General features: G+C 40.1%; 1 protein-coding gene across 2 annotated transcripts in view; it reads left to right on the top strand.

Moving 5' to 3' along the window:
- The window catches only part of lifra (LIF receptor subunit alpha a), a 40,114-nt gene extending 24,738 nt beyond the window's left edge, over positions 1–15,376 (top strand). For both annotated transcript variants that reach the window (XM_015340366.2, XM_015340368.2), the window contains exons 7-18: positions 1,471–1,637; positions 2,745–2,887; positions 3,847–4,006; positions 4,505–4,581; positions 4,993–5,209; positions 5,576–5,758; positions 5,898–5,999; positions 7,144–7,299; positions 7,879–8,019; positions 8,594–8,687; positions 9,522–9,591; positions 10,643–15,376. In XM_015340366.2, the coding sequence (XP_015195852.2) occupies positions 1,471–1,637; positions 2,745–2,887; positions 3,847–4,006; positions 4,505–4,581; positions 4,993–5,209; positions 5,576–5,758; positions 5,898–5,999; positions 7,144–7,299; positions 7,879–8,019; positions 8,594–8,687; positions 9,522–9,591; positions 10,643–11,185 (2,053 nt within the window). In that variant the 3' untranslated portion in view covers positions 11,186–15,376. The remainder of the gene's footprint in view (positions 1–1,470; positions 1,638–2,744; positions 2,888–3,846; positions 4,007–4,504; positions 4,582–4,992; positions 5,210–5,575; positions 5,759–5,897; positions 6,000–7,143; positions 7,300–7,878; positions 8,020–8,593; positions 8,688–9,521; positions 9,592–10,642) is intronic.
- The last annotated feature ends 1,191 nt before the right edge of the window (positions 15,377–16,567 follow it).

Below are 16,567 nucleotides of genomic sequence, written 5' to 3'. Positions count from 1 at the left end.
AACTGCCGTTTCAGCGCCAAAAAGGCTGAGATAATATTGTACCTTATTGCATATCTTCTAGTGTTTGTGAAGTATTTAACCAAAACTTATTAATAATATAATTACCTATTACCTTTGTCTTTGATTGCAAATGAATGCGGTTGTACCATATGGGAACATATTCAGGTCAGATGTACCTGTTTAAAAGTGTCTATATGGTACAGCACTTTCTAGCTGTTCAGTAGATTAAAGGGTATACTGTAGCACAGGTCTTAAGCAACAACATATGTCACAGACGATGACAGTGACATCAAATGCCACAGCACAGGTGATAACATGTTGCCAGGTGAAGATGAGCAAAAGATGGGACCTGTGGATGCAGATCGAATAGCTGTAATTAATAATAAATCACTGTGCTTAGACAGTTTCCTCGTCACTCTATTCTGCAGAAGCCCTTCATTTAAATAGAAGAGCTACTTGACATGGTCCTCATTTGCTGTGATAACATTTAAAGTATCTCGGCGTGATCCAGTATTGTTGCCAGATGAGTGGACTTGTCAGGAGCGTGTACTTAACAGCAAGCGATCTAGATCTATTGACCAAGTGCCCTTATTTTTTAAGAGGTTTAATGGTGCCAAATTAAACCCTTTGAAGCTTCCAAACCAGGTCACTGTGTAAAGTCCCTTGAGAATGTCATAGTTCGGTAACAGGATTTACATCTTGGTGCCATAATGCAGTAAGTGCAGGCAGACCAATACAGTAGTCCAACTTGCCCACAGCGGACGTGCTTTGCGATGCAGCAGTTTTCCTTCGGACTCATAGCAAAGTTATTCATGAATCATGTACTGTAAACCAATCTCAGGTTACATGGAAGAAAAACACAGCCTCTCCGTATTTTGAATTATGATTGTCAATAGTAATAAAAAAACAGGCTTTGAGGAGAAGAAAATGTAACCCAGCTGCAGAGTGGGAGATGCAGGAAGGAAAGGGTGTAATACCCTGTGATATTTATAGCTCCTTCACTGCCAGCCTTGTGGGAAAATTTCATGGCTCTTTGCCTGCTTTTATGCACGTTCTCACAATCCAGTGGCTGCATTCTTCCTTTCACAGACATGGGGTTTGGCAACTTGATTGTGAATTATTTGGGCTGTTTGGAATTTGTGTGGCCCAAAACGAGATGCCTGTATGGTTGTATTTTGTTTGTGATATGATATGATTGTATTGTATGCTACAACAGCAGTAAGTAATTCCCATTTCAGACATGCGTAATGGCACCTAGTCAGTGGTGTATGCGCTGAATCAACCCCTTAATTAATTAAAAGACCCTACTGCTTAAGAGCATTGGAATCATTATAGATTAGCTGGAAAACATTAGTTGCAATGGTGGTGCCAAGGTTCCTACCACCGTTATTTGAAGGTCCCCAACTTCCCTGGGATATTGTTTTTAAACTGTTTTTTGTGTGTTTTTTTCTCTTTTCTTCTACCTCTTAGGCTTTCTGGGGAAGGCAACTGCTCTGAGGCCAATGTTATTCATGGACAAAAGTACTGTTGCAAACATGTTGTGAGCCCTGGCCAGCAGCAGTACGTCTTCACTCTGAGGGCCGTGAACCCCCTGGGAGCAGTGGAGCTCTCAGACTCTCTGGACCTGCACCACAGAGGTAAGCCTGTGCAGCCGCAGGTCCCCTCTATCTGGGAATGAGCAGGCCTGACACTGAGGTCTCTTGTGTGCAGCACTGTGCCAAGCGCAGCAAGACAGCAGACTCAAATGCGGCTGCATTGGGCAAGGGTGGCTTCGTGTGACGTGCAGGGCCTAACTCAGAAGCTCAAGCAGGAGGCTGATATTTATGCCACATAGTTGCAGAAGCACAAAAAGCTTCTGCAAGTTGCAAAACCTGGACATAATTGCTGGATTAGGGCCTCTAATATGAATAGATGAAAGTTCTACATTAAGCACTCTTCCTTGATATAGTGGATTGCTTTCCTGCTACATGGCTACATGCTGTTGCGTTAACAACTTAATTCTTTCTAGATGAAAAATAGGGGCATAATCGTAGTATCCTAAAAACCCATACTTGTATCAAAGCATTGGGCACAGAGACATCAAAAATCGTTTTCGAGGTGGATTCATGAGGAGGGATGGGAATGGATAGTGTTATCTTAGCCAGTTAAACTGCAAGTAGGTTGAAGAAAGCTGGAATATTCAGAGTTATTCTAAATTCCAGGGAACATGCATTCTGGCTCCCATGCCCAAAGCTGAATCCAAGACCCCAGAGCTTCCTGCTTATGCTGCTGTGTAGAAATGTAAATTGTTGATTACTCTGAATGGGTTTACGTGAATGCTGTGCTGGTATTAAACATTCTGCAATTTTCACTTGTCACTTCTCTAAACTCCAGAAACATGAACATGTTATATCATATTTTGCTTGGCAAGTCATATTATGCAGTTCCTCAAGGTTTGAAAGTGAAAAATGTCCCTTATGCCTGCAAGGATGTGAGACATCTCTCATTAGAATTGCCTTGATCTTTATTCCTTCTAAAGGCCATTATGATTTTATATTCCAGGTTAGATTCAGATTCATTTAATCTTGCTCTCAGACTGAAGGCAGTAATAACATGAACTGAAATGTTTGTAGGCAGTTGAAAGAAATCATTTTGTAGAGACATTTACAGGGTTTGTTTAAATATTCCTTTGTGATGCTAGTATGTATATTGAGGTAAACGGAGTGCTTCAGAGGTTTACAAGTGTATAATGGTCTTCTGTTCAGTGTATCCACACAATCCTCGCTATTTGGAAGTCAAGTCTGTCTACTCCAGAAGTGCCAGGCTGGTCTGGGACTGGCCAAAGAACTACGACAGGCTGAGCTTTGTGTGCCAGGTGGAGATGTACAGCCAGGATCATGCAGAGGTGGTGAGTAACTGTCCTGTTGATAACATACAACTTTATTTAGGTGTCTTTGTGTGAGAACCTTGCACTATTCACATTGTCTAGTAAACTTTATATAATCTCCACTCCTGTTTACTCCTGAGGAAGACTCAACTGCTCTATCTGCTTTGCTTTTCAGGATTAAATTCACCTCTACTCTTTGTTAACATTGTTACTTCTAATCATGAAATTCAGTTTGCTAGATCCATGGCCTCTGTACACAAACTTATGCAGCACCGCATCTTTAAAGTTGTTAGCTAGTGTTACAGAACATTTCTGGTTAACAAGCATGTTCACTAGAAAATATTCCCTAGCACTCTTGTCACAGAAAGACCAAAACAGAGGAAGGCGATGGAAACAGTCATGCAAAGCCTGACAACTGTTCAGGAAAACTGAATTTGTGGAGCTAACGAAATTCAAGCAAATAACTGAGATGGAAAGTTTGCATGTCAGCGTCTTTTTTTTGGTAACATTGTTTCCCACAAATCTTTAATGGATGCCGCTTGTTGGATAGCTGCTGAAATCAAATCTTCACAGACTAAGGTAAAATAAATCATGTATGCAATGAAACCACGAACAAACGGAAATGACAAACGGGTGAATTAATTTATTATTGTCTGTTAAATCCAAATGATGTTTGGATCTGTACTACAGCATTTAGGTCAGAGAAGAGCTTAGAAGAACCTAATGGAACATGGGGAAAGACGTGGTGTTTTGAGGGTGTACCTCATCTTTTGGGTTCAGAGAACCCCTATGATGAGTAAAAAGCACTAGCCAAGGAAAAGGACAAGTGAAGACTGTAATAGCATTTCTTTTCTTCTGGATCTTGTTTTAATGAAAAGGATTAATTTTTCAGTATGACCATGATTCTAGATCTAATACAGATGTATTGATGTAGATATTTATCTATCTTATCTAATGTGTTTTTTTAACATTATTATTAGCGGAACTACACACTGGATAAAAAATCAAGCTGGAATCTAGAAATGAGCCATTTGCTTCCGGGTGAGAAATACTCTGTCCGCGTTCGCTGTGGAGTTGCTGAAGATTTCTGGAAATGGGGTGATTGGAGCCATATTAAACAATTTCAGACTCTAGAGGAAAGTAAGTATGACTAGTAGCAAAAAGTATTTTAAGGTGTACAGTACAAGATGTTCATTGAGAAATTTAAGCTCTCACTTGCTTTAATAGTTGTGATATGAGCTCTTTCACCTTCCCTTGCTCTGCAGTACTTCTCTTAACTGCTAAAGCTTTATGAACCATATTGAATCCTGTCCTAGTGGTGGAATCATACTTCTTTACAGTGTAGAAAGACTGGAATATGTGTTTGCACGCAATCCACAAAGATGAGGGTAAATTTGAACCGTTGATCATTTTGGGCTTGTTAAAAAAGAGCCTGCTATTCAGAACGTTGTTCTGATCACATTGTTGCAGCATGTGTTTTCATTAGCAAGTGGAAGCAGTAACGAGGATGTCTAATGTTTTTTAGACAGCAAAAATCTGCACTGCTTTGTTCAGCACTATAAACATTCTGCATTTTCTGAAAAAACAATACATGTGTTTTGTTTGTTAAGCTTTTCCCTATTTTGTTTCACTTCCAAGGCCCAGTAAAAGCCCTTGACATTTGGAGAAATATTATCAAGGAGGAAGATGGCCAAAAAGTTGTCATTGCATGGAAGGTAAACAATTTATTTGCTTGCTTGGGAGATTTAATCATCAGAAAGGAATGCCATTACATAATTTTATACTTGTGTATGATGAGTTCGACAGGTTGGCCACTGCTGTTGCAATGATCTTCATCTCTAGGCCTTCATCAAAAGCTTGTGATTTATAGCAGGCTCCCTGTAGCTTTACCTTGCCACAAGAATCAATTGAAAATGAAGGCTGGCTTCTCAGAATTGACTAATGACACTGTTTTTGTCAAAGTTAAGCTTAAAAACACTCCTAGCCATCTGTTGCTGTTTTTCCTGTGCGTACACCATGGTTACTATGGTGCGTGTGCAAGCTTCACATCCGCAATAGAACAAAGATTCGAAGAGCACAGCAAATTCCAATCATTGCTTTATGTACTTTGTCTTTGGTGTTTATAGCCCCTGTCCAAAAGGGAAAGCAATGGAAAAATTCGTCAATACGAAGTGACCTGGAAGAGTCTCACTGATGGCAGTGAACAGAGCTTCACTTTGCCCCCCAGTGACACCAGTGCAGAGCTGAACCTCAGCAACCGTGACTACGTCATATCTGTCCGCGCCAGCAACTCTGCAGGATCTTCTCCTCCTTCTATCCTCATAGTCCCTGAGCTGCTGTTAGGTAGGAAAGGCCCCTCAGACACTCTCATTCTGAAGCTAAGGCAGTGCCCCAGTGCTGTCTGTTAGTTTTCCAAGGTTAGTCGGTTAGTCTCCCTGCTTCCTTAAAATTTGAAGAGACGTGCAATTAAAAATAAATCTATTGTTTCAGTTACTGTCTTATCACTGATATTCCTTATAATTTGTGTCAGGCAGTACTCATGGAGGACAGTGATTCACTGCTTAACTTATTCCTTGTATTTTATATGAACAATTTTGATGAATTATTTCTTTGACTTTCTGTAGAAGCAGATGATTGAAACGGCAGGCATCATCTAGGTTTAACTGATATCTGGATTTAATGCCCTTTCTTTCCTGTTTTTTTTTTCAGCTAACAATTCTGTTCCGTCTGTGGTTTGTGCTGCGAATGGGGGTTTTCACCTGAGCTGGTCTCCCAATGCCAGCGTTGACTGTGGGTACATTGTGGATTGGTGCCCTACTCACAGGTTACAGAACTGCAGTTTGGACTGGGTGAAGGTTCCTCTAGGAAGCACCAATGCAGTAATAAAGTCAGGTAAATCCCAGTTGCTGTATTTGAAACAACAGCAGCAGCTGAATTAATTAATTTATTATTAGATTAATTCTGTATATTCACATTGGAAAGATACTTAAAACTTTCACTCACCCTGACACATATTCCTGTGTGTCTACAGAGGACTTTAAACCTGGCGTGCAGTACAGCTTCTCCATCTATGGCTGTACAAAGAACAGGCCCTACCTACTAGAGAGGAAGATTGGATATGGACAGGAACTAGGTGAGAACTGAGAGACCCACTGTAAGAGAGCTGAACAAGCTCTCTGCTGCCTCATCAAAGGGTTTTTTCAAATGAAGGTCTTCTGGTCTTTAAAGGTCCTTTTCCTTTTTTGCACACTGATTCGTATGAAGAACCACATCCTCAGCTGTTCTTTCTATTGTTTAACAGGGAGATGTTGCTCAAATGAAATGACAGCTGCAGGAAAATATAAATGGAAATATATTTCCAAGGGGAGGGGTACAGGATTCGGAATGGAAAAGGTTGAGACAATTTCGTAGACTGACAGAGAACTGTAACATGGCACTATTGTTGAGAAAACAACTGAAAAAGGGCACTAACATCAGCATAGCAAGAATTGACATCATTCTGTGTCGCTGAAGCTTGACGATCAGTGCTTTTAGTGGTATTGTGATGTGTTGTGCTTATCATAAAAAAATGGTTTGCATCTAAGGGGTCTGCACTCCAGAGTAGATGCTTCTAAACAAAGGCCTTCTACAGGTTATACTGTGTATGAGTCCAGTAACAAGGATCACAGCCAATTCATTAATACAGATAAGATTCTAACCATTTGGGTGTCCCTAGAGTTTTCCATTACTGGAGTTTTCCAAAGCACATAATTAAAAGAGGATGTGCTAAAACTACAGAGGCTAATAAGACAGGCTGCAGATGTCACAGAGATCGTTACAGGTACATTACAGAGCAGAGCAAATATTCCTTTAGAGCTAAACGTAGGCACTAGCTACTGCTTGTCTCCTCATATTGTCATTTGTTATTTTGGATTTATTGTGATAAATGTGTTTTAAAAAGCCTGCAGCAGTTAGTACAGATGTAGTAACGATATTTACCTCCATACTGTCTGGGCTAGATTCCCATTGTGTGAACAAGCTGTAGTAGTGAGACATACTCAGGTCATAAATAATTTGTCAGCCAGAATTTCCAGGCTTTTAGGAACAAAATAATAAATTCAAAGGGACTTTCAGCTGGGTGTTGAAAGGGTTAAATGCTTGCCAGGTAATCTCCACTCAGTGGGAGGGAATAACCTCATGAAACAGCGGTACAATGACTTTTACAAGCAGTGTAAGAGTGTCAGCTGTCATGATACAATGTTGGCCTGACTGCACTCATTTTGTTTTTGTTTTCAAAGTTCCATCGGAGCCTGTGAAGAATCTGAAGGCAGAACCACGCTCTGCAAATGAGGTGCTGCTGCAGTGGGAGGACATTCCTCTGGAGAAAAAACACGGATTCATCAAAGGATTCATCATTTATGCTTCGAACAAGACAGGACGCTCCATTATAGCCGGTGACTAAACCTTATATAATTGAGACATTTTTATAGCGCCCTTCTATAGCAGGGGCTTAGACAGTGAGAGACAATAAAAGACTGCCCAGATACACAGTGAAATCACCCAGTTTTTTTTACATTACTTGCTCACATCTTTGGCATAAATATTGAATTATCCATCTTTACAAGCGTCTGTGTCAGACTGCATGAAACACAAAGCCACACTGCAGGATAATTCAATGCTTGTGTGCTCAGACAAGGAAGTTCTCCTCCACTGTACAGGAGCAGGTCGTCGGTGTGAAGTACCATTGACCATACAGAAGAGATACTATACAATCTGCATAAAGACATTTATTAAAAATCCCCATCAAGAATGCGATCTTATTTTAAAAGAATGCTTTTAATGCAGCAGGAAATATGAAGAATGAGTGAAAGTTTGGGAGTTGCATAACTTCATTTCATTGTTGTCTTCTTAGCATTTGAACAAACTGTAAACAATTTAATCAAAGGTCTTACAAAATGAAAAAAAAATCATTAAAGTGCCTGTAACAAATGTTGTTTTTGGTTAAGAGCCTCTTTCTCTTTGTTGGACATTAGCAAATATCACCAATCCAGATGCAAGAAGCTATGTGTTGAAAAGACTGCACAGTTCTGTATACAACTTCACAGTAAAGGCCTATACAGCTGCAGGGGAGGATGACGGAGGAGCCACCGTTTCTGTATTCATGCCTGGCCCAAGTAAGTCATTTCACTCCTTTTGTGAAACCGGGAGAAACTCTCATTGTCAGCTTGAGATGGTTTTACAAATACTCACTTCCTGCAAAAATCAGTTAATCAGAAAGCACTTACGCCTACCCTCTCCTCCTCCCCTTTTCCTGCGTTCTTGTTTCTTGCTTTGGAGCAGAAAGTATTCTTTTTAGGACAGCTGTCAGAGCTTTTGTTCAGTGCTTCTTTCCACTCCATTTCAAAGCAGCATTCAGTGGAGAGGGAATATTTTTCCTTTTCTTACCTACTCTGAAAGACCAGCACATTTAACATTTATAAGTTTCATTTAAGTCATGTTCAGAGACCTGGAATGAGTTTCTGTGCTGTAAAAATCTCTGAAGATCTTGTGTCTTGGGAGTCCCTTCTGCATGCGAACTGCACAAAAGACATACAGGATTTCAGCAGCTCTGCATCACGTGACTGATGCCAACTCGCAAGACAGGCTGCAGGCTTCACCACACAGAATTCCTGGATTGGTTCCTCTGCGTGTGCGGTCTGTCAGCAGCCGAAGTTAGCAAACATCCAACTTTCTCTCCTTGTCTTTCAGCTGACGGATTAATTGCCATCATCCTCATCTCTCTGGGGGTAATGGCCGTCTCCTCCATTATCCTCACTGTCGTCTGCTACAAAAAAAGGAACTGGTATGATGTTTATTTTTGTTTGTTTTACACACTTGCTGGCCCAACTGCAGAGCATGGTTTTGATGGGTGCTGTGCTCATTTTAAGTTTAAATTCACATGTGCACAGCAGAGTGGAGCGGAAGATGACATGGTGTTTTTGTGCATGTGCACCATGCAGCGCAGGATACAGGCAATTGTTGAAGAATCATTTTGGGACAAATTAGACAAATCAGCTGTTCTGAAGGGAGCATCAGGCTCTGATCATGATACTCGTGCAAAAGGATGAATGCCAGACACGTGAAGTGTGTTGACAACAGCATTACTCCAGTCTCTTAGCCAGGCAGCAGAGTGTGAGGCATTTTTAACATTCCATTTGCTGAGCACCAGCCTCCACTTAAAGCCTTAAGCATCTGTCAAATAAATCTACATATCCTTAATGTGGGGTCTTTGCATTTTTTATGATGTCTTTGGTATTTAAAAAAAATTTTTAGCCATCTTCATGAAAAATCCGTCAATGGTAGAAGTTCGAGGTATACCAACATTTTTGTGATGCGTGATGTGAAAAAACAAGTTAACACTAGTTTCACAGCGCTGTACCCCTTTACTTCTTCTGTGTGCGTAGTGTACAGGAAAGGTTACAAATGAGAGGAGGCTATTTTCCCCTTCCAGTTAGTTTGATCAAGCGTCTCATCCAGTTGTTACTTGAAAGGCCAGGAAATCGGCTTCAACAGTGTTGCACTTCCACGTTGCTACTTGTGCATCATCTGGTTCATGATTCACTGTTGGTTTGTCAAACAAGGTGACCAATGCTTTGATGTTTTGAAAAGGCACTCATGGCTTCTTTCTCTGTTCTAGGGTGATGCAGACATTCTATCCTGACATCCCCAAACCTGAGATCAGGGGTGAACAGTGGATTCCTGGAGAGGTAACTTCTTATATTTATATATCTTTGTCACTGTTGGGTTCTCTGTGTTATGGTCTGTTACAGAGCTAGCCCAGCTCATTCCTGCTGCTTCAGTGCCAGAGCTAACAGCTAGCTCTATGAATCTGCCTTCTTAGGTTTATAGTTTCACCTGAGCTAGACTGTTTTAATTTCTTTGAGAAGTTTGCTTTTAAAGACTTTTGCTTATGTTTTATTACAGCATTGAGATCACATAACTTATGCAATAAAAATGCATATGCATGTTAGATTGTTAGTGTGAAAATCTTCTTTTTCTGGAGCACTGCTGTTTTGTCTTATAAACCAGATGAACAGTAGGTGGCAGCAGTGTCTTGGGGTTTCAGGCTGACAGTGCCATGTAATACACATAATACAAAAATATGTTTTTGCCCTAACATAATATTGTTAGATATTATGGAATCGATAAATCAGTCAAAAATTTCTGATATCTGGATGAGTGGCAAATCTTCTATAGTATACAGCACATTACTTAGAATGACTTCAGACTGGACAATTCACATTTTTTTCTAATTTAGAAGATTGTGAAGCCCCTGTTAGAAATTAAGAGCTTATTGATCCATTGCCTCAGAGTTTGATGTCAATTGAGAGCATAGACTTTCACCAGGTCACCAAGTACAGTTCTGTCTGTGAATGCTCAGAAGGTCCAGATTGCAAACTCCAGTCAACTAGTCCTGGAACTAACATGTTGGGCATCACTGCACTGTAGGATGTACTCTTTGAAAGTGTCCTTTGGATAAGGTGTTAATCCCATTTCTTTGCTCTTTGGTCACTTAGGGGCCCACGACCCTGTTTGCAAGAGTAGAGGTGTAAAACCAGTGTTCTGGTTAAAACTGTACAGTCTGGCTCCTGTATGTAAACAGCTTGAACGTCCTTTGGGATGAAAAGTGCTCTATATAAGTGCAATTAATTCTAATAATCATGAGATCGTAGTGTAATCGTTAATAATATCATACGATTTTACTTCTTTGGGCTTTTTCGGCGAGTTTGGCTTTTCAATGGTGTCGGTGTATTTCAGGGAAGTTTCGTGAACCCGCCCATGAACGTGGATGCCTGTGACACCAGCCACGTGTGCGTCGTCGGAGACGTGCTGGTGGAACAGAAGGAGAGCGACACCGAGGAGCCCGTGGTGGATGACAACGACACGGGCTGCAGCAGCCAGACTATTCTCAACTACTACGGGCAGGTCTACAACGGCGGCGCGGGCACCAGCTCCCTGGAGTCCAACAGCACGGAGGTGACCTACACGAACATCCAGCCCTCCTCCTCCGCGTCCGCCAGCTCCGGCTACCAGCCCCAGATGACCCGGGGCCCAGATCCCGAGGAGCTCGGCCCGCCGCTCGCCATGCCGCTCATCTGCGACCCGGCGGGCTACCAGCCGCAGGCCAACCCCAAAGACTGGACCGTGGAGTCTCCGGGGCCTGCCAGCCTCAACAGCTCGCTGGGCAGCCCCACCTCCATCAACTCTACCCAGTTCCTGCTGCCCGACCAGGGCCCCGAGGACAGCCAGGAGCCGCAGTTCAGCACCTGGTTTCACAACTTCCTCTCCATGAAACGGTAGTGCCCAGCCTCGCCCCACACCTCGAGTACTGACCAACTGGCCACACAAGGACTAAGAAATGACCACACCACAGGGGCAGGAATAACTGTTTTTTGTTGTTCTAATTGAGATAGTTCAGTACTATGGATGGAAATCCTTTGGTGATTCATAAAGGCCCTTACATAGGAGACTTACCTGCTGCAAAAGTGTGTACTGCGTATTGGGAAACATAAGAGGATTGTTACTGACATGACTGGCCAGCATGTGAAACGTTCAGATGACAGCATTGTGATTTAACCTGGCAAACATTTTGAAAGGAGAAGGGGGAAAAATAGAGAAAAGTCCAACGAAAAACTGCAGATCCCTCACATGTATTTGTGTTGCTAAAAGCATCTTCGTTAATACCAAAGAGTAACTAAGACTGCACTAAGTCACAGCCACAGAGTAGCTACTTACCTTGATAACACTATGATGCAATGTGGAAAAGAAGTTCATCGCTGCCTTAAAATACAAAAACTAACCCTGAGAAAAATGGTCTTAAATCTTTGGTTTTTTAACAGGCTGGCAGCTTTTCTGTAATCTTTCCATATTTTAAATCGCTGTAAAGTATTAGAAAGTGTTATTTTTTAATTCAATTTTTATTTCAAGGCTTCATTCCTGCCAGTGTTTAGGCTAGAAAAGTCCACCAGTTGAAGAAACCACCTTGATCAAACCTGGTGAGATCCACTATAATTTCAAACACATTTCAGCGCAAGAATAGAGAATTTGTTTACCATCCTGCTGGAGCTTCTGTGAGAGTTCAAAGTCTGAAACATGATGAAGTACAGCAATCTCTAATGATTCAAAATTTACAGCCTGAAACAGACATCCTTCATATCACTAGATAAATCATGCCCTGCTTTCAGTAAAAATTTAATTATTATGGTATTATTTCAAACAGTGATCACCTTTCACTATTACCAAAGAGAATTAGTGCTTTTTAAACATTTCAGTTAGATCACGTTTTCTTCTCAAAGTCTCAAAAAGTATTAAACAGCAACCTATTACTAGGTCATTGACATTTTGACACACAGAGAAAGGTCATTACAATGTAATTGTCTTTAAACAGGTTAGTTTGCTAGAATGGATTTTGTTTTTTCAAAGTTGTCAGAGGCAAAATAGACAAAGTAATATTTCAGTGTATTTCCAGTACCGATGCTCTTTCACCTTCTACAGTATGATTGTTTTTACAATGTATGCCTCTTTTAATATATGATACGCACAGATTAGCTCCAAAACATTTAAAAGTCACATTAGTAATGTAAATGTGTTTTTTTTTGTATTCCTATTCTGGAGTCCAAATGCTTTCATGTAGTAATTTACATTCAGTAGCATTGTCTGAAAATAGAATGGCCTTCTGTTCTACTCCTTGTTAACAAATCTGCATTGTCAGACTGTATTGAGACCCAAAAGATCTACATCTTATGGATTTTGAGATGTCAATGTTGGGTTCCTCAGGGAGTGTTTATCTTTTCATTGGACTTGCTGTCAGTTGTTCCTGGCAGAGTCTTCCTCATTCTGGCCTTGTGGTTAAATCAATGAGCTCCCCTTCGTAGGACCCAACACTGTGAACGCTTCAACTCAACACCTGCTGAAGGGAGAAGACTCTTCAAGTGGAGAGAAGGACATTGCTTCATTTGTTGTGTCACTTCTCAGGCTTTGATTGTTGATCAGGTGTACGGTTCTGGGTATGCTTCTTCAAGTGGAACGTTAAAAAGTGGTCAAAGTCCTCCGCACACATTACTGCTGTTCTGAATTGGACTGCCTGCTTCATACCAAACTGGACCTCTGCTGGACACAGCTTTTGTGAGGGACGAGTTCACAGACAATTTGAAGGAATGCTCTGAAAATGACATTTCTTATTTTCAGCATCCTTCCCGGCCCTGAACCTTTTAAACTTTTTTCTTCCTTTTCTGGCTGACATGTTCAGCCGCAACAGCAACAGACAAAGCTAAGAAACTGCTCGAATCCGTTTATCCTCGTGGACTTAAAGAAAGCTGTGAACTCAGAACTCCACCTCTTCTGAGGAATTGTGGTTTGCTAACTGGATGTCCTGAGGGACGAATAATTTAACAGATCGCCTGGTGGGAGAAGCGTGTTGCTTTGAACAATGTGCACCTCCACAGCGATGAAACTATGGCCATAATTGCTGCTTTCTGTAGCACATTTTTCAAGTTGTACACTACATTTTACATAGAGGTAACATGCATTAAGCCGTGGAGGTCAATTAAATCCAATTCCTTTTGTGTTTGTGCATTTTTTAAAGTAATTTGAATGAGTTATAAGTATAATTAAAAATGAAACCCTCTAGTTTACTGCCCAGCTCTTGATGTGTCTGAAGTATGGGCTTCCTTTTGATCTTGTCTTAATTCAAACTGGGCCCCAAAGACCACAATGCAAGCTTTGCAAATATCAGAATGTTTTCTGGTGCTGTAATGTCAGTCTTTTTCAATGCAGGCCATTAAGTACTATGCAAGGCTGCAAACTGCATTGTCACATTCATGTTAAAGCTTCCCAGAATCATTGATTGCTCTAGTAGACAGTTTTTCTCAAGTGTACTTCTGACTCTTATTAGAACCCTTGGGCATTGAAGATTTGGCTGTGCTTTTCAAACACAGCAAAGTTTTGCTAAATAACAATGCTTTCAGTTTTTAAAACCACCAAGTAAACCACATAAGAACTGAAGAATTCCATTATCACAATCTCGTTCAAATCAGTATATTGCAATTCGTATTATGTCTAATCTCCAAATAGCTTGTTGGCTCTTCATTTTATTTTTAACTAATTTTAGTGTCAAAAGGGAGTGTATGTAGTAAATGTTTTTTATATGTACTGACACAATAGGATTATATACCTTATGTAAACACTACTTCAGAGCCTGTGCATGGCCTACCATATTAATCTTTAATATGCTAATGTTCAATTATCAAAAAAAGTCATTGAATAAAGCGTTCCACAGACAGCACACTAATGAAATTAAAGAGCTTTGTAGTGTGTGATGATGTGTAACAATGCAATGGACATTGCTAATCCAAACAAAATAATGTTTGGATGATGTACAGTAGTTATTCATTACTGTAAATTACTGTTAGTGTTAAACCAATATAGCATTAGAAAGGTGAGCACTTTATTGTACAATACAGGATATCATTCAAACCAATTTATTAAATAGTTTAATTTGCATACAAACTAAATTTTCTGCATTGCTTTTCTGATGAACACTACAGTTAAATGCATCTTTTGTCCACAAAATTATTATTATTAAAACAGTATTGATATTTTGGGGGGATTTCTCTGTACCAAGGATAAGCAAAACATTTTCAGTGTAATCAAGACTGTTAGTTTTTGGATTGACTGTTTTTGTATTGGCAACATAATATTGCTACATCCCTTATTTTAAGTAAAACAAATGTTGCTTGTTGTCGAACTGTTACATTTTTCAGAAAATTGTATTTGCTTGTTGGCATTTTTGAAATATAGTATTAACTTTAATTTTAGTGCCTTGTACAAAAACAAGTCGAACTTTGTTTATTAAAGGTCTACCAGCTATCAAATGAAAAGTGTGTAACGCTTATATGTACAGTAAGTTTCCATGTCTGGATGTCCTGTGTCACTTCTGTGCTTGGTTGCATATTTGAAGGCTTTGTAAATATGTAAATAACCAAGAACTGCAGTTGTGTAGCTTAGCATGTTATAACTTTACTGAGACATTAGAAGATAGTCTGGCATCAGTTCTGCTCCACATGGAGACACTGCAGACCAGAGCAGAGATGACACTTATCTGTCACTGCCAATAGGCATGATATAGCTCTCTAGATGTCCGTGTTTGTAAATTATTCAAATTCACCTCTTGTGACATGTTTCAAAAGCCCCAGGGTTCATCATCACAGGTGTTAGTGATCACGCTGTTTATATTCAGACTCACAGAGTGGTTAGCCATTTCACTATGTAAGCAACTGCAATAATCACTTCATTTCAAAAGTCCCCTTTTAGACTTGAATTTCCAAATAAAGCAGTAAAGGAGAAAGAGATCATGAATCTTTATTGTGATGTGATTCTAAGGAGCACACAAAAGAGGCATTCAGTTTATACTTTGCCTTTGTTTCATTTGCTGTATTTGTTATTGTTACTCAGAGATGTCAGTCTTTCAGTAAAGCTATCATCTTCCGCTTCGTGGAGTGTGAACGTAGTATGGGATGCTATTTCACTGCAGAAAAAAGGAACTGTAAAGCACACCCATAGATTATAGAAATGGTGTCCACAAAAAAAAATCTATGTATAATCATCCAGAGATGGAGTATACTCTCTACACAAAAAACATCTCGGTAAACTCAAGCCTTCATCTGTATGGATGCAGCTGGTTGATTCTACTATTCTTAACATTTTTCCTAGAAATAAGAAAAAATGAGAGAATATTGTTGCTAAAGGTCTCTGCTACAACTATAATTGTAGTATAATGTACCCTGCAACCACTGACAGCCATAAGGCTACCCAGAAAAATCTAAAGGTTTAATTCTTCAACCAACTGCAAATGACATACCCAGTACCTGGTTTAGCTTTAGAGTATATCAGAATTCTGGATGTTCCCATGCTAAAAATTAATAAGTGAAGTATTTTATTATTTGAACTGGTTGCCATTAAACTTGTCTTGTACAAATGTTTCTGAACACTTCTTAAGGTGGAAACACTAATCTGAGCGCATGAATTCAAAGTGTTTTCCTTAAGTGCTGCAACACTGTTTGTTTTTTTTGGGCTGTAACCCATAGACTCGAAGTGTTCCCATAGGAAAAGTCTGGTAGTGTTAGTTCCTGGTAGTGTGGAGGCCCGTCAAGACCAATGTGCACATTCGGGTACAGGGGTCGTAATATGTGATTAAAAGCTGGATCCACAACAATGCATCCAGGCACATTCATGCCTTGCATAAAAAAAAATCTTGTAAATATATGTGAACAGAATCCTCAAACAAGTTTGGGCCCTCCAGAAGCATAAACAACACAGGGGCAAGGTTTGCACGAGAGTAACCAACCTTTTCTACTTCACATTCTTTGTTTTGACAAAGTTGTTTGACCCTTCAAGTCATGAGGCATTCTGAAAGATTACCTCCATAATTCACCTGCTTCAGGGGGAGGTGTGTGAAGTAATCCTTAATAATGATCCATTCATTACAGCTTTCTTTAATGCCCAGAAATATGTCACGCAAGGAGGTGTCATTATCCTAGCTCTATTTTCAACATTTCTGGGGGTCATTCTCTCTTTGATTCCAGACACGTTTCCTACTGGAGTTTAGCTGATTTATCAAATGGATGATAAATTAATCTCCAACAGATTGTCCAAAACTAAAACCATCCTGACTTCAGTAATCAA

Source organism: Lepisosteus oculatus, chromosome 3 (genome assembly GCF_040954835.1).
Source record: "Lepisosteus oculatus isolate fLepOcu1 chromosome 3, fLepOcu1.hap2, whole genome shotgun sequence".
Classification (NCBI taxonomy): Eukaryota; Metazoa; Chordata; class Actinopteri; order Semionotiformes; family Lepisosteidae; genus Lepisosteus; species Lepisosteus oculatus.
The sequence above is the reverse complement of the archived record's forward strand: the minus strand, read 5'-3'. Positions and strand labels throughout refer to the sequence as shown.